The following is a 23401-nucleotide window of genomic DNA, read 5'->3' as shown; positions in this document are numbered from 1 at the left end:
TTCACTGTACAAGGCTAGATTCACATATGAGCTTTGAAGTCCGGCAGTCTCTTCCGGTGGAGGGACAGACTGTTGGAATTCACTGTATTAGGCATACATGCCGCTTTCGTCTGGTCAAAAAATTAGGGATCGACCGATATAGATTTTTTAGAGCCGATACCGATAATCTGTGAACTTTCAGGCCGATAGCCGATAATTTATACCAAAATTCTGTGAATTTTCACAACTACTTGTCATAGAGGTCGGGAGCTGGCTATGTGATTCTGCAGCCAGCTCCCCACCTCCTGTATATGAATTAATGAGAGAGTTATCTTCATTGGTGGCGAAGTGGCCACAGCCCCTCCTCTTATTGGTGACAGCAGTGGCACAGGGGGGAGGGAGACACTGCTTCCTTCTCCCCTGTGCTGCTGAGGGAACACGGATCGCGCTGACAGCAGCGCGATACATGTTCCCGATTCGTTATCGGAATATCGGCAAAATAGATGCCGATACCAATAACTTTCAAAATCCTAAATATTGGCCGATAATATCGGTAAAACCGATAATCGGTCAATCCCTACAAAAAATACTACACAGCATTTTTTGTCCCTCCGAAAGCCGGCATATATGCTGGAAAGCGCCCGGATTCCATTACAGTGCACAGTAGTATCCGGATACAGCGAACTCCAGCAATCTATTCCTCCGCCGGAATAGACTGCCAGAGTTCAAAGCGTATATGTGAACCCAGTCTTAATAGAAAAAAAATAGGCTGGTAAGAATATTTTATTTTATTACAGTAGCTCATCTCGGCTATTTCCAGCAATCCCATTGAGAATGAATGGAGCAACAGCACAAAATCTTGACCAGCGCTCCAGTCATGTGAGGAACTAGGGACCTCTGTTCTCATGATCGATTGGGGTTCCAGCGATGTGAAAAGGGAATAACTTTATATCTTGGGACAACCCATTTAAAGGGGTTGTCCAGCCTTTTAATATGGATGAATTATCATCAGGATAGGTCTTCAATATCAGATCGGCAGGGTTCCAACACCCAGCACCTCCGCCGATCAGCTGTATGAGGAGACGGCATGCGCAGTGCGCATGCGCCGTCTCCCTTCTCTCTTCCTGCTGCTATGTCTATGGCAAAGCAGCGGTGAGCAGGAAGAGAGAAGGGAGACAGCACGTGCACACTGCGCATGTCGTCTCCTCATACATCTAATCGGCGGAGGTGCCAAGTGTCAGATCCCAGCCGATCTGATACTGAAGACCTATCCTGAGGATCGCTCATCGATATTAAAAGCCCAGACAATCTCGTTAAGATAAAGTGGATAAATCTGCAGCAATGACTACATACACAAGGTAACACTACCATGACATATAATTATTCTACATTCTCATCACACATCACTGCTGGGTAAACTCACCGTCAGTAGGGCTGAGCCCACGAGCTGCTGAAATCATGGAAAGTGAGGGGCTACTGTGTAAAGATCTAATATAGTCCATGTAGGGATTGATGTAAGGATGAGGAGGACTAAAAGGGGAGTCTGATACTGTTGCATGGTTCCTGTGTGGAGATATCCTTATGAATGGAAGATCTGGATATGTCGGGCTGCTTGCTAATGCAGAAGGCCTGAAAAAGATGAATGGAAAAAAAAATCATAAAAATTTGGAGACCTCTGGGTCAAATAATACATAGCTGAAATTGAGCTGTAAATCCGATGCTATATGTTTAGTTCAGATATCGGAGTAATGTAACTAATATATGAATCTCATGACTACCGCAATGAATCTGCACACAAATTATGTTATACTGTTGTGGAATGATGTCTTACTGAGAACAGGATGACGCAATGCTTCACTAATTCCTAATATTCGTTTAACAACACATCAAATGCACATTGTCACTTGACTTCACAGCAATTTCATGCCTTTAGCAGTTTTTTTTTTCTTCTGGAAACAGTGCCGTTCTTGTTCATTCAAGGGTAATACCACACAGAACCCATAGAGTGGTGCTGTTTTTAGACTCTGCCTAATTTCCCTACCTCTTCCATGTAGTGACTTTGTAGTGATCTATTATACAAGTGTTTTTTTTATAAGTCTCCCTTCAACTTTCTAGAGGTTTAAATATTTTGTAAATGCTAGTGTATATATGATTTTACCAAAACACAGAAAAACCCTTGGACAAGAAAAAAGACAGAGAGTCTAATTAAGTAACATGCGGCATAGAGACAGAGGGCTCCTCAATACAGAAGTAGATGTGTTTTGATAATGGTGAGGACTGCTATTGGCAGATGTCACCAAAGCAGACTGTAATCTAATGTTAGAGGCAGTTCTACCATGTCTTCCAGGCTAGACAGAAAGATATCTTAATCACAGATCAAAGCAATTCCCGGGAGAGCTCCAGAGCCAATGCTATAGTGTATGTGATACTCGTCTCTTCTCCCTCATTTCTCTCCTATCTATGAAATCGAGAACTTATAAAACTTTGCTTTATTCTCATCACAAATTAAAAAATATACTAAACTATGCATATTTTAGGAAAATGAGCATTGCTTTCCATTTTATTATTTTTACTGTTAAACAAACAGCAAATAAAACGGCATGGCTTAAAGTGACCCTCAAAAACAAGATGTAAGGGCCTATAGAGGATTACTACCTGCTATTTATTTCCCTCAGATCTTGCTCTTTTTCTACATATTAGTTCAACTCCATTAGGGCAGAGCAGTGATCTATGAATATCGTTCAAATACAGTGCCTAGTCTGAGACACCCCCCTTTTCTTATCATTGGTTCAGTCAGCTCAAGATGTGTCCGGAGATGTGTCTCAGACTACCTAAGACTCCCTGTAGGCATTGTACCTAAACTGTAGTCACAAATTACAGATCTGCTGTAATGCAACCGAGTTAAAAAGAAGCCAAAGAGCAAGATCTGAGGAAAATAAATAAAATTCAATCATCCCCTATAGGTACTGACCCTAGCTTCTACCTTGAGGGTCGCTTTAAAGGAGTTGTCCGGTTTCAGTAAGAAACTGGACAACACATGGGATCCTCCTGCAAAAAGAACTGTTACTTACCGCACAGATCTCGTGTCGCCGCTCCGGATCTGCAGCGGTAACATCACATAAACATGTGCAGCCAATTACTGGCTTTTTCAATGCACCACTGAGGCCAGTGATTGGCTGCAGTGGTCAAGTGTTGTCAACATGATGTCACCGCTGCAGCCGGGCTGCAGCCGGGCTGCAGCCGGGTAAACAAAGACCTGCCAGGAGAGCTGGAATCTGCCAGGTAAGTAATGCTTAGTTCTTTTTTGCAGGAGAATCAGATGTGTTGCCCAGTTTCTTCCTGAAGAGCTAATTTAGTTTTATAGAACAATTCTCGTTTCTGTTCAGACCATATGCTGAGGAAAGCAATTTAGGAAAGGGTTAAAACCTCTAGCCTGGGTCCTGATGAGGAGTACCTGGGAAGGTGCTAGTTAACCAGGCCCCCTAGGTCACTTGCCCTCTCAGCCTTGAGAGAGGGAGAAGCCACATCTCTCTGGGAGACCCTGAATGTCCTATGCAAGGAAACCGCAAGTATTACAAGTTGCTGTACAGACGGTGTGGACTGAGGATAGCTCAGCCACGTCCTAGAGAGGGACCTAATGTTTAGTTAGAGCCTGGACAAGGATAGGTGCTGTGTTTATGATTTTTGTTTTATGCAACCTGTGGAAATAAACTGGCAGGACGTCAGTTTAAATGCATATATCTACAGAACCAGGCCTTGTATACATGTTGTATGGAGCCATACTAGGGCCCCTATAAAGGTCCACGGTTGCTTATTATACCTACATCTAACCCAATTTCATGCAGGAGCACATGGAGAGAAATTTCTGGTATGTTCAGATGCTCTTTTACAAAAAAATAAATGCTTCTTCCATACAGCACCCAACGGTGCATGGTATAAAAGCACATTGGGGGGGGGGGGGGGGAGATTAATCAAAACTGGTGTAAAGGAAATCTGGCTTAGGATACTTTCACACTATCGTTAAAGTTTTCTGGTATTGAGTTCCGTCCTAGGGGCTCAATACCGGAAAAGAACTGCGGTATTTTCTCCGTCCAAAATTCCGGAACACTTGCCGGAATGCCGGCATTATTTTCCATTGAAATGCATCAATGCCATGTCTTCTGGAAAAACGGATCCGGTTTTCCGGTGTGTGCATGCGCAGACCTTTAAAAATGTGAAAAAATAAATACTGGATCCGTTTTTCCGGATGTCACCAGAGAGATGGATCCGGTATTGCAATGCATTTGTGAGACGGATCCGCATCCGGATTGGTCTACAAATGCTATCCGTTTGCATACGGATTTCCGGATCCAACAACGCAAGTGTGAAAATACCCTTAGTTGCCCAAAGCAACCAATCAGATTCCATCTTTCATTTTCCAAAGGATCTGTGAAACAAGAAAGGTGGAATCTGCTCCCTAGTCCAGAGTACTTTTCAGACCAGCACTACTATTAAAACTGTTCTTCCTGAGAATTGGTGATCCAGTGGAAAAAAGACTGTGCTGTGAGTAGCATTCATTCTGCACAGTTGGCGTATGAATGTTGTCATGAGATTGGGACTGCCTTAAGCAATATCCTGAAAAGTCTATTAGACTGTATGAATACAGCATTGGCTCGATTCCTCCACATCAGACTAGAGAATAAGAATTTAGACTCAACTACAAGATCATTGTTTACTGCTGCGTTGCGTGCAAATGACTCCACTGTGTCATGTATAAGACCTTGTAATAGAAATTATTCTCCTTTATATTTCTTTGCCCTTAGGAATTATTGTCATCTCACAAAATATTAAGCCAAATATTCGAACACGAAGTACTGACAGCAAAGAAAGAAGTGGGAATAAGCAACAAAGAATGCTTAGTTATACAATAAAAACGCTGTTAAAATACTTTCATAATCTATATAATATGTTTATCAGGCTGTAAGTGTTGGCCCTCCTCCCACTTCAGAACAGTTAGGATAGTATAAGTTTTCATCTGTTTTGTAGAAGTCAAATTATCTTTTCTTTTTTCTTCCAAGCTTGAGAGTTTCCGAACTTCAACAGTTAGTTGAGCTGCAATCTGCGACTTTGCCCCGCTCACGCCAGCTCTAAAATTGACGTAGGCGGAGAAGGGGAACGGCCGGCAGGCCCGTCTCAGTGACCATTTTATACACCTGTTTTAGGCGTAGAAAAAGGTCTAAATGTAAGACCTCTCAGAAGCTGTCTTACATTTAAAATAGGGATCAACCGATTATCGGTTTTACCGATATTATCGGCCGACATTCAGGATTTTGACCGTTATCGGTATCTATTTTGCCGATATTACGATAACGTATGGGGAACAAGGATCGCGCTGCTCAGCGCTCTCCGTGTTCCCTCAGCAGCACAGGAAAGAAGGAAGCAGTGTCTCCCTCCCCCTGTGCTGCTGCTGCCGCTGCTGCCAATGAGAGGAGAGAAGACAAGAGGAGGGGAGGGGCTGTGGCCACTGCGCCACCAATGATGTTAACTTACTCATTCATTCAAATTGAACAGGAGGCGGGAGCTGGCTGCAGAATCACATAGCCGGCTCCCGACCTCTATGAGAAATAGCTGCGATCTGCGGTAGTTAACCCCTCAGGTGCCGCGGATCGCAGCTACGACTCATAGAGGTCGGGAGCCGGCTATGTGATTCTGCAGCCAGTTCCCGCCTCCTGTATATGAATTAATGAGAGATTTCTCTTCATTGGTGGCGCAGTGCGCCCCCCCAGTATTAATCATTGGTGGCGCAGTGCGTCCCCCCAAGCCCCAAAGTATTAATCATTGGTGGCGCAGTGCGCCCCCCAAGCCCCCCAGTATTAATCATTGGTGGCGCAGTGCGCCCCCCCAAGCCCCAAAGTATTAATCATTGTTGGCGCAGTGCGCCCCCCACCCCCCAGTATTAAAAACATTGGTGGCGCAGTGCGCCCCCCCACCCAAGCCGCACCCCCCCCCCCAGTATTAATCATTAGTGGCAGTGGTCACAGGATCCCCTCTCCCCTGCTCCTCCGATCGGAACCCCAGCAGTGTAATCCTGGGGCTCCGATCAGTTACCATGGCAGCCAGGACGCTATTGAAGCCCTGGCTGCCATAAAAAGCTCCATGCTGCTGTGTGCACAAAGCACAGAGCAGCAGGGACAGTGTGAGCTCCTATTCACCCTGATAGAGATCTATCAGGGTGAATAGGACAAGGGTCTGAAAGTTCACAAATTATCAGTATCGGCCCTAAAAAATCAATATCGGTCGATCCCTAATTTAAAACTATAAAGTTTAATGGTCACTCGGACCTTAGCGTAACTTTTTGCAGCCTCTCTGACTGATAGTTATAAAAAAAAATCTTTATTGTTCACTCTTTAAAAAACATAATTCTTGGGAACTAGCTTAAAATTCCTCAGGGAAATCAGGGTTCGGGATCTATCTCCTATTTAATATATGGTGTGTGTTCTGATGTGTATTCGGATTGAATTTATCAGGGCAGAATAACAGGTCGCCCCTCAAGTCTCTCGACTCTGCGATTTCACTTTGTCTAACACTATCTAGATCCAATTTCCCACTTTGGGGTCCCTACCTCTAAATCCCTGAACTAAAATCTTTATTTTTTTTGTTAAGGGTCCGTTTGATGAGGTACCGTTCCCTAATTTACGGGTCTCCCCGCTTGGCGTGGTCCCTAAGAAAGAACCGGGTAAGTTCAGGTTGATACATCACTTATCCCACCCGAAGGGTTCATCGGTGAATGATGCCATTAGTCCGAGTGACCATTAAACTTTATAGCATATTAAATATAGCGTCGCAACCTCCTGAGGGATCCTTTGTTTATTGAATGAATGATTACATTTAAAACTGGGGCTGGATGCGCCAAAGTTATGGAGAGGCTGGCGCCACTTCATAACTTCGGTGGATCCACTGCCAGTTTAGGGCAAAAACGCTGGTCTTAATAAATGTGCCCCATAAACTTATGTTTAAGATAATTACATGTTACTCACAACGTTAGGCTACATTACAGGAATAGTAAAATAAATAGCCTACGAATCAAGTGACAAAGAAATAGTTAGGCTATTAGGAGCATGCACTTCAGTGTCTCTAGCTCCATTAGGAACAAACACTGCAATGGTCTGAAGAAACTGGGCTATTCAAAAAAGAGGGCATGTTGTGTGAGGAAACCACTCAGGAAGCAATGGATTTGTCAAACAGCCTTTGGGAATCTCCTTATAAATCCATACTACTGCTAGGTTCGCATTGCTTCCTGCACAAGAATAACCAAATGGAGCAACTTAGCTTTGCATCAGGGTACAGCACAAGGGATTTTTATCGATGCTGATGAATTTCTGGGGCTATCCAGATTTAAATAAAAGCATTAGTTACGGAGCCAGTGCCACCAATCCAACAGGAAGCAATAGATGGTTGTAGTGCATATATACTGTAGAAGGTACCAACTGCTAAAACAATTGCCACAGGACATAAGAAGATAGCCTCTTACAATTTTGCAAGGCACATGTTATTGTAGATGGGTATTCTGTATAATATGCACAGTTCAGCTGTTTTCTACCCCAAAAAGTTAAATTATATGTTAATATTGATTATAATTTAATGCCTTAAGGGTAACCTGTCACCTCCACTAGACTGTCCTTGCTTTTCTGTGCTTTAACATAAAATAAATCTGCCATTCATGGGCAGGAGGTAGGGGAGTCTCTTCGGACTCATCTTCCCTTGCAGTGCTGGCACACGCTGTAAGGTTTGCACTGTCAGTACTGCTGAATTCTAGCCCAAAAGTGACAACCTGCTGCAATCAGCAGCTCGGTCACTATACTATGCTGCCCTTAGCGAGAACAGCATAGAAGAGGCGACAGGTTCCCTTTAAATGGATTGATCAAAATAGCTCTATTTTTAAACAGAAGCCAGCCAACAATCGGCTGACTAACGAAGTTCTGGCTTCTCTAACCACCAGTGACCACCTGGTGACCATTCATATGAATATATAGACTAGCTTGGTTTACTAATCATAGGGTGGAAACCAGATGGTGGATCCCCTTCTATGATGTCCAAAACATTTTTTTGCTAGACAATTCCTTTAAAAGGGGTATTCCCACCAAATAAAAAAGGCCTGTAGTGGGATACAAAGGTTGTAAAAAAGATAGCAGCACTTATATTCACCTAACCGTTCCTCCATCGCTGCTGTTCTGGTTCCCTGCTGCCAGCCTTCCTGCCATGTCAGGACAGGCGCAGTGGTGCAGGCACTGTTATAACATCAGCGTGAGGGGATAGGTGGCAACCCTTTTTTATTTGGCTAATCTGGTTATCCTTGGCAGTCCCATAAACTTTGAATGGAGCAATGACCATGCTCAATCTCAGCCATTCAATCAAATCCTAGTGGTTGAACTCCCACCAATCAGACGCTTACCACCTAAGTGAATCGGTAATACGTTGTCATTCTGGGACAAACCCTTTAAATGTTACCTTATAGACCGGTGTAAGAAAACTAACAACTTTCTTTACATGCACTGCAGACGAGCTGGTTATAGTATCTTTAGGTAGGTACCGGTAAGTACCCAAGGACATTAGCTGAATGCTTGTATTATTAAACATGCGTGCTTCTCTTTGAGGTTCATTTCATATAGCTCTAAATACTGCATGGAAATTTCCAAACAGCCGCTAAGGGTCTGTAATCATTTAGATGAAGGATAGGGTCTCCCCGAGACCAAAGCCGGGTTGTCATTGATTAGAACAAACAGAGCTACATATCAAGGCAAAACGCTTTAAACTGAGCCTCAAAGTTAGAATACTGAAGGACCTTTTCACAAGTCACTTTGCTGCTATTAGACGATTCCACATTTACATCGTTTTCCCCATCCAGGTCTCAGCTTCTTTATCTGTATTCTTTCAAATCCTGAAATTGCTTGGATAAGAGTGAGGTATTTTTTTTTCTTTTGCATTTCTAAGAGCAGTCTGAACTTTCAGTGGAATTGAAGAGGCTTTGTGTCAAGTACAGCTAAATCCAGCCTTTCCGTATCAAACCACGGCGAGAAAATTACTGTGAGGATGATAAGGCTGTGAGATATAATAAAAAGTGACTCTACTCAATTTACACTGCAATATTGGTATGACTGAATATTTCTCATTCAGGTGACTGATAAAATCACTAAACTGTATTGCAGATAAATAGAGGAGGCTTCTGTCAAGAATAAACACCATTAATCATGAAGTCTCAGCCACAGAGTGGATGTGCTTAGCACCGCTGTACAACGCCAGGCAAACCTTGCATGTAACCTGCACTTTTTTCTCAGTTCTCCATCTCTTTGCTTAACCTCATAACCTCTGATTATTTTTTCCACTGAAGAAGAATTGGACAGTTGCACTGCAGTCTGATAACCTCCTAATGGCTTACGCTATCTACACCAGCCGGAGAGCGGTCCACAGCATCTGTAAGTGGTGTGTAGTATAATCACAGGAAAAATTAAGAAGGTGGCCAGGAATGACTATCATTCATTAGATGGAAGACTCTATTTGTCTACGTATTACCAATTAGGCTACTTTCACACTCACATTTTGAATTTTCGTTTGTGGTATCCATTCAGCGCTCTCACAAACAGTCCAAAACGGATCCGTTTTGCCCTAATGCATTCTGAATAGAAAAGGATCCGCTCAGAATGCTTCAGTTTACCTCTGTTCCGTCACCATTCTGCTCTGGAGGCGGACACCAAGATGCTGCTTGCAGCGTTTTGCTGTCCGCCTGACAAAGTGGAGCCAAACGGATCTGTCCTGGCACACAATGCAAGTCAATGGGGACGGATCCGTTTTCTCTGTCACAATCTGGCATCCGTCATGGCTATAGAAGACCTAATACAACCGGATCCGTTTATGACGGATGCATGCGGTTGCATTATTGTAACGGAGGTATTTTTGCAGATCCATGACGATCCATGTGAAAGTAGCCTTAACTAATCCAGAGCTCATTATGCCTTAAAAATTGATGCTTTACATGGCCAGAAATGCAATATTTAGTACTATAGTGGGCCCTATGATAAGTCAAAACAACTGTTTAAAACCTCAAAAAGACTGCAAGTGATGGCCTTACTTTTTGGGAATTTCTTAAATGAAGCCAACCTATAGAACTATCGCTTTAAGTAGGGTTCACTAGTGTAGAGAGTATCTAACTTGAATTTATAAAGGCAAGTCCACCAGTAAGATAACCATGCACTCAGAATAACCAATCAATGGCATTACTGATGTTTAATTTGTAGAATTCTAAACTCTCTCAGTGAACACATCTGAGGACACCTGAAGCCTAGTTGAGGCTTCTTCTATACAGTAAGTGGTCAGACAAAGGACTCACAGAGCCAATAATTGATCACTGCCCCATGTAAACTTAACGTCGATCCCCCGACAAAAAGCAAACGTTCATTTGTCGGGTGATCGCATCTTTTTTGAGGGATCACAAATAATTGTTTGTCGGCAGATGTGGAAAGAAAGATCATAGTACCAATCATTCCTCCCCCATTCAGTATGCAATCATTACCATTTTAAATGACATATATGCTTTATGCAATCTATTTTATATACCCAACTTCACTTTTTGTGTCTCCATCAAGAAGATTGATCATTAATCTGGTATAAACAAGGGATGAATGTTTACCATCTAGGTGGAAGTCACTTAAGTGGTCTTCAAATGCTGGTGATAAAGTATGAGCTACAGTGGTCCCTCGAATTACAATATTACTTGCTTCCGGGACAACCATTGTAAGTTACACACTGGGAATACTTCAAAACTGGTTATTGGTCCAGGGCAGCTATAAGAGGGGGCTAATAAAAAGAATTAGAAACCAATCCTTTTACAAAAAGTAAGAGGTTGGTGCCCAAAGGAATGTCATTCAAGCAAAAAATGAGTTGCAAGGAGGGGGTATGCTGGAAGAGAGACCGGGGATCCCTATGAGAAGAAAGAAAAGATAAACATTTCTACAAAGGACACAAAGAACCAGCTAACAATAGCTCTCCAAACACTTGAGTACACTGGAACTTTACTGTGAGATCACAAATGCTTAAACAAAGGACACCCTTCACAGAAGTATATCTGCTTCACGAGCGCAATGCCCAAGCCTGTCCTCTGTCTGCCTGGCCCCTACACGACTCAGCCATGGTAAGCATTATAGACCTCATTAGTCCAAGTGGTCACCCCGCTTCACAAACATTATTTCTCTGCTCAGTGATGTCACACATTGATCTACAGTTGCAGTAAAGTAAAATTCTTTAAAAAACCGACATACTGTATGGGGCTGAAACTTCCATGAACAGTCTCCACAGAAAACTCACTCCTGCCGCTGACCTGATGCTTTTAACACTTTTACTTTCAAGTATTATTCCTGAAAAAATCCAGACATCTGTCTCACAGAATTAAAATTATATATGAAAGCCATGAAGAATACTGCAGACTTTAGGAGCCGCTTACATCAGTCCAGATGCCAACATTTTAGTTGCCAACAATAAGAACATTCATATGCATGAATTAAAATGAAACAGAAATTTAGTCACCAGAGACAACGTTTCAGATGCATTGGCTACCTGTTTGCTGGAATTTGTCCAGCTCTGACATATGGGACTATTTCAAATACATGTAGGACAAGAAGAACTTAAAGTGTGTGTGTGTATATATATATATATATAGATAGATGTAGATATCATTTTATTTTTATTTATTTAAAACCAGGATAAACTTGAAATATTCTCTAAACTGCAATTACAGACACACTTTCCAATAAATCTGAATTGACTTATTATATTACATAGGTAATACATTGCTTCTACTATTATCATGGAAAAAAGTTACACATATAAAATCCAGTTATTGAGTGCATCTAGTTACATATATATTGAAAAAACAGTCTGAATACAGCATGAGGAAAACTATAGTGTGAACACAATATGGAGTACAGTGTAAAGTATAATATGAATATATTGTTACAGCATGAAGTACTATAATAGTGTGAATGCTTTATGAAGTGAAGTATGCAGTAAAATCCCTTATGAATATACTATGAAGTACTGCATAGTATGAATATGCATGAAGCCTAGTACAAAGTAAAGTACAGTATGAATACAGTATAAAGGTAGAGTATAGAATAGTATGAATGTGTATGAAGCAGGATATAGGGTAAAGTAGAGCATAAATATAACGTAATATACAGTATAAAGGTAGAGTATAGAATAGTATGAATGTGTATGAAGCAGAATGTAGGGTAAAGTAGAGCATAAATATAATTTAATATACAGTATGAATAAAGTATAAAGGCAGCGTATAGAATAGTATAAATATGTATAAATCAGGATATAGGCTAAAGTAGAGCATTAATATAACGTAATATACAGTATGAATACAGTATAAAGGTAGAGTATAGAATAATGTGAATATGTATGAAGCAGGATATAGGGTAAAGTAGAGCATTTATATAACGCAATGTACAGTATGAATACAGTATGTAGCACAGTATAGTATGAATGCCATATGGAGTGTTGTACTTGTAGTACACTATCAATACTATTAGAGTATACATGCTGTGTGAAATAAAGTGTACAGTCATAAGAATATGTATAAAGTATGGTATGAGGTACAATATGAATCCAGCACAGCATAGTCTACTTTCACACTGGTGTTTTGGCTTTCCGTTTGTGAGATCCGTTCAGGGCTCACACAAGCGGTCCAAAACGGATCAGTTTTGTCCTTTTTAGGCATTTTGCGGAACGGAATTGCGGACCCAATCATTTCTATTGGGCTGCACAATGTGCTGCCCGGATACGGAATTGCGGACCCGCACTTCCGGGTCCGCAATTCTGTTCCCGAAAAAAATAGAACATGTCCTATTCTTGTCCGCAATTTTGGACAAGAATAGGCATATTCTATTAGTGCCGGAGATGTGCGGTCCGCAAAATGTGGAACGCACATTGCCAGTGTCCGTGTTTTGTGGATCCGCAAAACACGCTACGGACGTGTGAATGGACCCTAATGCATTCTGAATGGAAAAGGATCCACAAAGAATACATCAGTTTGCCTCCGTTCCATCTCGATTCCGGTTTAGAGGCGGACACCAAAACACTACTTGCAGCGTTTTGGTGTCCGTCTGACGAAACTGAGCCAAACGGATCCGTTCTGACACACAATGTAAGTCAATGGGGACGTTTTCTCTGACACAATCTGGCACAATAGAAAACATCTTGGCTATGTTAAAGATAATACAAACGGATCCATTCTGAACGGATGCAGACGATTGTATTATCTGAACGGATCCGTCCATGACGGATGCGCGCAAAACGCGAGTGTGAAAGTAGCTATAGTCTGAATTAGGGATCGACCGATATAGATTTTTTAGATCCGATACCAATAACCTGTGAACTTTCAGGCTGATATCCGATAACTTATACCGATATTCTGTGCATTTTCATTTTTGAAAATAAATAAATAAATAATTTCTGTTACGGCATTCACCACATAGGAGATTTTCTTTATTTTAATAGTTTTGATTTTTTGGACGTGGCAATATGTGATATGTTTATTTATGCATTGTTTATATATTTTATATGTAAAATTGGGAAAGGGGGTGATTTATACTTAATATTTTGGTGTGTTTTACTTTTTATTTAATAACTATTTCCCCCCTTAGGGGCTAGAACCTGGGATCTTTTGATCCCTTGTCTTATTCACCCTAATAGAGCTCTATCAGGGTGAATAGGACTTCACACTCTCCCTGCTGCCCTGTGCTTTGTGCACACAGCAGCAGGGAGCTTACCATGGCAGCCAGGGCTTCAGTAGCGTCCTGGCTGCCATGGTAACCGATCGGAGCCCCAGGATTACACTGCTGGGGCTCTGATCAGAAGCTGCCACTGCCACCAATGAAGAGGAGGGGAGGCGACCCTGTGGCCACTGCCACCAATGATTTTAATACTAGGGGGGGGGGTTGTTGGGGGGGGGCAATGATTTTAATACTGGGCGTGGAGGGGAGGGCGCACTGCGCCACCAATGTTTTTAATACTGGGGAGGGTGCACTGCGCCACCAATGATAATTAACGTTTAATACAGGAGGCGGGTGTGTCGGCACAGAATCACACAGCCGACACCCTGCCTCTGACAGGGAGCTGCGGTCAGCGGCAGCAGTTAACCCCTCAGGCGCGGCACCTGAGGGGTTAACTGCTGCTGATCGCAGCTTCCTGTCATATAGGCTGGGCACCGCCTCCTGTATTTGTATTAGACGTTAACTATCATTGGTGGCGCAGTGCGCCCGCCCCTCCTCTCCCTGTCTCTCCTCATTGGCAGCGTGGCACAGGGGGAGGGAGAGAGTGACTCCTTCTCCCTAGTGCTGCTGAGGGAACATGAGCGCGCTGACAGCAGCGCGCTCATGTTCTGTGATAGCTCACTGGATGCATTATCGGCGAGGTTAGATGCCGATAACTTTGAAAATCATGAATATTGGCCGATATGGCATGAAGTATCGTTTGAATAGTGTAAAGCACAGTATTAATACCGTACAGTGTAAATGTTTTACATTTGGAGGCTGTAGAGTGTGACCTTGCAGTCACTGGTGCTGTACTGATCATGAGAGGCATCTTTGTGCCGGGGAAAACTTTGTCACAGTTCAGTGCATCATCGGCCACTGCAACAGGTTTGACAGCCGTCTATAGAGGCAGCCTGCTTCAGGTTCACTGCTTGTGAATACATGAGTTCATCCAAATACTGCTGACAGTGGCACAAAGGATACAGACAAGGAGCTCACAGCGACCCCCCCAATGTACAGTATATCAAGAGTCTGCATTATTTATCTCCTGTGATTAATTAGATGTCTCACCCCAATTTCAGCAGCTTTTCACATGTGAATTATCTGCCACAACACACAGAACATGTGGAATAAAAGTTAAAATCAGATAATCAGCTATTTTCTGTGATTCTAAAATCCAAAATGATTTCTTGGGGTTTTCTTGTTTATAAAAAACTACCTCATTAGGGAATTTACAATACTAGAGGAAGGCCCCACTCTAGAGCACTCTTCTATCAGCCAGATTGGAGACAGGCTACGCATTACTAATGTGAGTGCACACCTAGACTTAGACAAATTATCTGTGCCTAGCTTGAAATGTGGCGTGGCTTAACAGGAAAGGGGTGTGACATTGTGGGAAAGGAGTGTGGCCTAACAAGCACCGTTTAGCTCCAAAATTGAACTTCAATTCTGGCATAAAATTCTGTCGCAAACTAGGTCAACTAATAGACAAAAATATCTAGACATGCATCAAATTTATCATCCAGCCTGAGCCACTGTGATAAATTTAGTACATGTCTAGATAGCCTGTCTAAGCGTATGCCATGCATAAGATTAGTAAATCTGGCCCGTTGATTCATCCACTGAAGGACGATGCACATCCATCTCACTGATTTCAGTTGGACTGTGTAATGCTTCTTTCACCCTGCGGTGGTGCTGTAGGGAAACTGGACATCTGCTGATGCTTTCCCCAACTCTTTCATGAGGTCCCAGATGCAGAACACCCTTGTAATCAGCTTGTCGGAACCTTTTAAAGGAGTTGTCTCACTTCAGCAAATGGCATTTATCATGTAGGGAAAGTTAAAACAAGGCACTTACTAATGTATTGTGATTGTCCATATTGCCTCCTTTGCTGGGTTGATCCATTTTACCATCATATTATATACTGCATGTATCCAGATGTTACGACCAGCCTGGAATCCAGCAGCGGTGATGGAACGTGCTTGTGTAATACCCCAGAGTGGCATTACTACTTTTTTCACACCCCCACTATCTCCTTTGGTTGATCCTGTATCATCTTGCATATTTATTGCCATATCCTGCATAATGTGTATGTACAGTATATTTCCTATGTAATGTGCCTGGTTCTCCAGCAGATGGCAACAACATTGGCAGAGCTAGTTTCCCTGGAGTGGAGCCTTCTATTCCATTCCAGCCCTCTCTAGAGAGGGAGGAGTTCAGAGTTAGGGTCCATTCACACGTCCCCAAAATGGGTCCGCATCCGTTCCGAAATTTTGCGGAACAGGTGCGGACCCATTCATTTTCAATGGGGCCGGAATGTGCTGTCTGCATCCGCGGATCCGCACTTCCGTTCTGCAAAAAAATTGAAAATGTCCTATTATTGTCCGCAATTGCGTACAAGAAAAGGCATTTTCTATGAGAGTGCTGGCAATGTGCGGTCTGCAAAATGCGGAACGCACATTGCCGGTGTCCGTGTTTTGTGGATCCACAATTTGCGGATCCGCTAAACATATACGGACGTGTGAATGGACCCTTAGTGTGAGTCAGTCTGACCTACCCCATCTTGGGGAGAGGTTGTGTCTAACTTACCCCCTGTAAGGGAAAGGCTGTGTGTCGGCCAACAGAGCACTGTCTGCACTGCTGGGCCAAGGAAACAGAACCAAAAGCTTCAGAGCCAGGAAGAAAGATTCCCTGAATAAGACAAAGACAAAGATAAGGCTACATTCACAAGACCGTATATGTGTTTTGCGGTCCGCAAATTGCGGATCAGCAAAACACGGATACCGGCCATGTGAATGCAGCCGGCCCTATGATAGAAATGCCTATTCTTGACCACGAATGCGGACAAGAATAGGACATGCTCTATCTTTTTTGCGGTGGCACGGAACGGATCTACAGATGCGGACAGCACATTGTGTGCAGTCCGCATCTTTTGCGGCCCCATTGAAATTAATTGGGTCCGCACGCGTTCTGCAAAATTGGAGAACGGATGCAGAGCCAAAAATACAGTTGTGTGAATGCACCCTAAAAAAAACAGCTCAAGAGAAAGACAGAGTCAGACTACAGCAAGCTGAGTTCAGCAGAGAGAAAAAGTTCCTATTTAATCCTGTCAGCATAGCAAAGCTGAGGAGTTCAGATGTAGCAGGGCTGATTGTGTTTGCCAGCCAAAAGTTAAGCCAAAATCTGCTGATAACCAAGATAAAGTTGGAAGATTGTTTCCTGATGAAAGTTTATTCAAGTAAAGCTGTTTCAACATTAATAAAAGTCTAGACTCTAGTAATTTCTACCAATCCCTTTGAGCACTGCTGCGGACGACCACGCTTGGGGTAGGAGCACTGTGACAAGTGCAAAATCTGCACCTAAGGGACACTATAGGCAACCCTTACACCACTCTGGCATTCCTACACCTGGGTTCCACCACCACCTTCTACATAGGGGGATCTAATCCCTCGTTGCTGAAAGGCAACTGGCGTCATGACAAAAACTACAAAAACTCACATAACACCTGTAGAAGAGACCCCTGGCGCGGGACCGGCCCGCCGCACTTGCACACTATAGGAAAAAGACCTGACCTTTCTAGTGGTTGGGACCACAGGAGTGTGCATAGGCCGGTGCCTTTTCCTAAAGTGTGCAAGCACGACCACCGTTGCTGAATTGCTGGGTGGTCGTAGCCATGGAAACGAGCAGTGTACAATGTGATGGAAAAATGTATCAAGCCAGGAAATGTCACGACGAGGAGTGGGGGAAACCCCCCACCGTGCGGTGTCAAAGGGAAAAAGGGGATCAGCCTGGCCAAAAGGAGTAATAAGGGAGCAGGTCACCTCCTACTGCGTCCCTAATCCTCTCCCTGACTCCTCATTGTATGAGTGGACACCGATGGTAGGACGACTCATACTCAGGATACCTAGGAACCCTAAGTCGCCCTGGTAATCCCTCACTTAGGAGCAGGGGAGAGACAACCTGTTCATCCCAGTCATGGAGGAACAGGAGTCTCTATCTGAGGCCAGGCTGCAAGGAGAGGGGAACACATACAGCTATAGAGATGGCAGGTAAGCGAGACTAGTAACACACTTACCTGCCACAGACACACTGACTGGAACCCGTGCACAAGTGCTGGTGTCCACACCAACATTAAAGGACACAGCACACACCACAAACCACACAGGAACCCAGGACAACCATAGCTGCAATAAACGTGAGACACCATAAGAACATCTAACATCTATGACCACAAGGGTGGCCCTCACTGGACAGATGGCATATGAAGACCAGGAGGATAACTCCAGCATACACCATGGCTGGAGTACCCCTCAGCTTCAGGCATCCAGCAGAGGCTAAATAGCCCAAGCAGCCACACCCACACACACATAAACCCAGTGTTAACAAAACAATAGGAAGGGAGTTAACCCTTCCAACACCAGACAGAGGAAGGATGCCACTTAAAGGGGAAGTGCACACACAAGCAAAGAAAGCTACACGTTGCCGTAGGCAACAACATGCGTGGCAACCATGTCACGGCAATCTTCCAGAAGGCCAAGACACTGCCACCGCATGCTCACACAGCAACACGTTGCCGCGGGCAACCGCAAGTGTAGCAACAGTGTCACAGCGCACACCATAGGCCGTGACAGGAAAAGAGGCAATATGGATAATAACAGTACATTAGTAAGTGCATTGTATTAACTTTACCTACATGATAAATACCATTTGCTGAAGTGAGACAACTCCTTTAAAGGAGCCTTTTAACAAAAAATAATTGTCGAAAGCTACACAACCCCTTCAAAGAGGACTTGAAATCTCTCCTGACATTGCTGTTTTAGCAAATATACAAAGAACAACTCTGGAGCATCTACTGTTATGACTCCATGACGTGCCATTCCTTTATAATTCCTGCTAGAATTTATGGATAAATTACTAGCAGTTTGCAATGATGGTCCAGATGGGTGTTACCATTTGGGTATGTATCCCTGCACAGTCTGGCATTATCCAATTATTGCTGCCAAGGTCAGACTGTGCAGGGACCCATCTAGACCTTCATTGCAAACTGCTAGTAATTCATCCATAGCTTCTAGCCAGAATAATAAAGGCAGGGGCAGATTAGCCTTAGATCTTATCGGGAAATTTACCGGTGGGCTAATGCCCAGGGGGCCCCCAAAGCCACCCTCTCTGCCACTGCCAGGTACATAATGGGCTCTCAGCGGAAATTAATGCTGTGAGAATCAGGTACTCATGTATCTAGCCAGTGACCGCACATGTCCTCCAAAATTCAACTGATGTGGCCCTCACATCCTAAGCCCCCTGCTCCATATCTTAATCAGAGACAACTGGAGGAAGAGGGCAGAAAATGGCAGCTATTGATGGTTAACACAGAGGTAAAGCTTTTAGGGCAGTATATTGTGCTGCACTGTGGTATATGGTATTTTGCGCTATGGTATTGCTCACCACTCCTACTTATCTTGCCCTGCCTCCGATCAATTTAGACACTCCTTCAACATGGGATCACTTTAAATTTTCTTTTTTTTTCAGGGCCACTTTAAGTTCCCAATCCGCCCCTGAATAAAGGAATAGGACAACATGGAGTCATACGAATAGATGCTCCAAAATTGTCCTAAAATTGGGAAAGCAAGTATGGTAGTTGTCAAAATGCATGTCAGGAGAGGTGTCTGGTCCTATTTAACAAGAACTCAAACTATACATTTTAACACCATATTCAGCAAGCTGTCAACAGGCTAAATGCATAGAATGTGCAATAGTAAAACATAAAAACGTGATTCACTAAACACAAGACCTACTAACTATAGTGTCTCTCCTGTTTTCGGAGTCTGAGCAGTTTCGGTCATGAGCTTTCTAAAGCAAATTTCACTACCAAAATAATATCTTTTTTCCTTTTATGCGTATGTCAAATCCTGCATTTGTATGGATTTGGGCTTTTTATCACGTATATAATTGAAATTATCGAACTATTCAACTGCTATGACTAGAAAACAAAGACAGGTTAATTTGTGATTTCCCTACATATTCAGAAGCAAATGAGTTGTCATTCAGTTAATATGGAGCATATTTCATGTTATGAGATTTTAATTTAATCTACTCTTTTGTGATGAAGTCTTAATACGTGCTCGCTAGTCTAAGAGCAGCAGCTGGAGCACAGCCACATCATGCAAGAGAATTAAAGAATGAAAAACAAATGAAAAATTGCCATACTTCCCAATACTCAAATTCTATTTGACTTGGACAATTCTGCCCAATAGATTAAATACTGTTTACTATCTGACCTATTAGTAGCAATAGGCATAAAGGGAATATTTTAAAATACTGAATAACCAGCAGGTAATGCGAAATTTAATCTGCAGAATTGCACTGATACTCCATAACTTCCCCTAGTCAGATCAGCTGATTAAAAAAAGTTTCAGATGCCCAATCTATAGCCTTTAATACTGGGTTCCATCTGAAAAAGGTCACCTTGCTGTGGTAGATGGGCACAAATAATTTTGATGTTTTTGCTAATACCTCATATTTATTTATAAAGTGTATATACAGCATTAGTGCATACACTCAACTTGAAATTACAACACCAAGAAGTCATAGAATTCTGGAAATTACAGGATCGAAAGACATGCAAACGATAATAAAATGAAAAAAATATTCCAAAAAATCTTGATTTATTCAGTATTGAGTATGAGTGCCATGCGCAGAAATACACATACACACCTTGGCATCCTATCAATGAGGTTATTAATGGTTGTCTGAGGAATGTTATACCATGTTGAATGCACTTGAGCACACAATTCGTCAAAATTCTGCTGCTGGCAGCCCCTTTGCAATTACTAACCAATGACATCCCAGATGTGGGATGGGAGACTAGTCCAGATATGCTGACGGCCATCATAACAGGTTTAAGCCACACAGGCTGCACAAAGTAGCACAAGAAACAAGCGGCCTGGTGTTGATGCATTGAAAAACGGCTCCTGGGGCACATTAGAGAAATGGCCGTATCTCTGGTTCCATGACTGAATCAATGTAAAGCCTCATTCACATGTCAGTATTTTTCCATCAGTGATTGTGAGCCAAAACCAGGATTGGAGCCTCCACAGATATAAGGTATAATGGAGAGATCTGCACCTGTTCTGTGTTTAGAGCCGCACCTGGTTTTGGCTCAAAATCACTGATGGAAATCACTGACCGAACACTGACATGTGAATGAGGCTTAATGCCGAGCTGTTAGTGTACCTAAAATTAAAGGGTTTATCTCATGACTAATGTAAAGAATGAAAATCAGACATCATACAGTACGCGACAACTTTCTAACAATGCTAGAACCAGCCCTGTACCTCACATGGATCCAGAAATCTCCCCATTCATTGCTCTGCTAGATTTATATCAAGCTGAGAGCTCAAGGGGAGTGTCTGTTCTACTGCAGCTAAGGGGCGTGTCTCAGCTCTCCCTATCACAGCTCAGGAGGCAGATGAAGGATGAAACTGAGCATGTGCGGCCTTCTCAGTGAGCAGGTCGAAGAAATAAAAAAAAACTAACAGCAGGTGGTGCTATACAGGTACATTTTATTGGATAACTACGCGGCTATGCTAACTTTTTAATTAAATGCAATTACAAAAGTATTCAGATCCAAGTGCTGGATTGAAAACTGTGGAATATTTTTTGTGGGTCAAGCCCTTTAATAGAAGAGGAGTCTGGTAGATTATTGCACCTCAAATCATAATCCCGAAATAGGACTGGTGTGATTTTCCATTGTGAAGGCGTTGCCCACATGGTCTCCAGCTATCACTGCGTCTCAGACAAAGCAGGACTCATCGCTGAAGAGGATAGACCTCCATTCCAGCCTTGCTGTGCATCATGATAGCCTTTGAGATTGGTAGCATGGTCCGAATATGGAATGTAATATCTGTAGCTAGATATCTGGCTCGTAGCCCAATGTCATGCAAACACATTTTGATGGTTTGTATAGACACTGTTTGCAGCAGTGACTGTTTGTCACTTCTAATTTCACTTGCAGAACAAAATGGATCACTACATGCCATTCTTCTGATCAGATGATCTATCTGTGCAGAGATCTGCCTCTGTGCATCTCTTGCTGTCATTCCAGTTCATTGTTGTTCTCCCAACCACCAGGACACACAACATCAAACAGATCTGATTTCTCGGCCTAGACCAGGGCTGGCCAACCTGTGGCTCTCCAGCTGTTGTAAAACTACAATTCCCACCATGCCATGCTGTAGACTGATAGCTGTAGGCTGTCTGGGCATGCTGGGAGTTGTAGTTTTGCAACAGCTGGAGAGCCTCAGGTTGGCCAGCCCTGGCCTAGACCTTTGGCAATCTGGTAGAGTGATAAACCAAGGTCGCTCAGTTCAAAGATTCTATCCCTCTCAAGCTGCAACAAGTGTCGAAACCTGGCACTTTGACGAACAGGAGGGATCAGACAATCATCTCATACGACTTGATCTTATTTTTATTTTTTTCAGGTGGCTAAAAACTTATCAATCTAGCTTTTATGCCCTTCCCCCATACCACAGATTACAGCTAGGTGCTTGAAAATTTTACTATGTGCAGATATTAGCAACACCTGCTACTTCCTCATTTTTATAACCTTATGGCTTTCCCTTCTTGGCACTGCAATGTCAATGTTGAGGAGTGTATAATAAATGTTTGCAAAGTGCTGATGCATTGTGTTTGTCGATCTATGGCCGTCAGCTGATCAAACGACTGGCTTCATAGTATAAAGACATCTCATGATGAGAAAACCCCTTTAATAGATTTCAGTATATAGCTAAAAAAAAACTAAAAAAAAACACCACTTTATCCTGAGCTTGAAAATGTTCATATCACTTTTTGTCCTTAGGCTCTGTTCACATCTGTGTCATGTTTTGCTTTTTACATGGAAAGCAATGCCAGATCCTTCACATAAATTACACATTAGTGGTGACCAACAGACCCCAATAAATTATATTGGGGTGTCTGTAGTTCTGAATTGTTTATCGCCGTTTTTAATTAGATTTTTCCATTATTTATCAGTATCGAATATCATATAACAATTATAATACATACGTTTTTTTTAACATCACAAATTTAAACACACACATTTGTATAAATCTTTTTAACTTCTTTAACCCCTTAATGACCTTACCTGTTTGGGCTTAAAAGTGAAACTATCACAATCTCTGGGCAGCAAGTTTAGAGCAAGCAGAAGCAGCTGAGCAGAGAAATATATCATTTGTGGGAAAAGATTCAGTAAAACATGTATTTTATTCATTCATTAAATCTCAATTATCATTTTGCGTGTCATTCGCCGCGCAGCATGCAGGTCACTACAATTGTGACATTACCAAATACATATTCTTTTTTATGCCTACTACTTTTGCACCATAAATATACTTTAATAATCATTTGTTTTTGTGCCGCTATATTCTGGGAGCTATTTTTATATTTATGTAAACGGAGCCGTATACTTTGTTTTCATTTCATTTTTTGGAGAGTGGATTGACATAGCATAACAGCAATTCTTGCACTGTTTTTTAATTTCAATTTACGAGGTTCATTGTGATAATTCAGGTCGTTACAGATGCTTATTATGTAGGAAAGGTTATTTTAATATTTTAAACTTTTTTAGAAATTTCCTATAA

The 23401-nt window shown here is 42.5% G+C and overlaps 1 protein-coding gene across 6 annotated transcripts in view; it reads right to left on the bottom strand.

The window, feature by feature from the left end:
• The window catches only part of GLI3 (GLI family zinc finger 3), a 223923-nt gene that overhangs the window by 82273 nt on the left and 118249 nt on the right, over window positions 1–23401 (bottom strand). For all 6 annotated transcript variants that reach the window (XM_040432675.1, XM_040432680.1, XM_040432677.1 and 3 more), the window contains exon 5: window positions 1403–1608. In XM_040432675.1, coding sequence (XP_040288609.1) covers window positions 1403–1608 — 206 coding nt within the window. The remainder of the gene's footprint in view (window positions 1–1402; window positions 1609–23401) is intronic.

Source organism: Bufo bufo, chromosome 5 (assembly GCF_905171765.1).
Source record: "Bufo bufo chromosome 5, aBufBuf1.1, whole genome shotgun sequence".
NCBI lineage: Eukaryota > Metazoa > Chordata > Amphibia > Anura > Bufonidae > Bufo > Bufo bufo.
The sequence above is the reverse complement of the archived record's forward strand: the minus strand, read 5'-3'. Positions and strand labels throughout refer to the sequence as shown.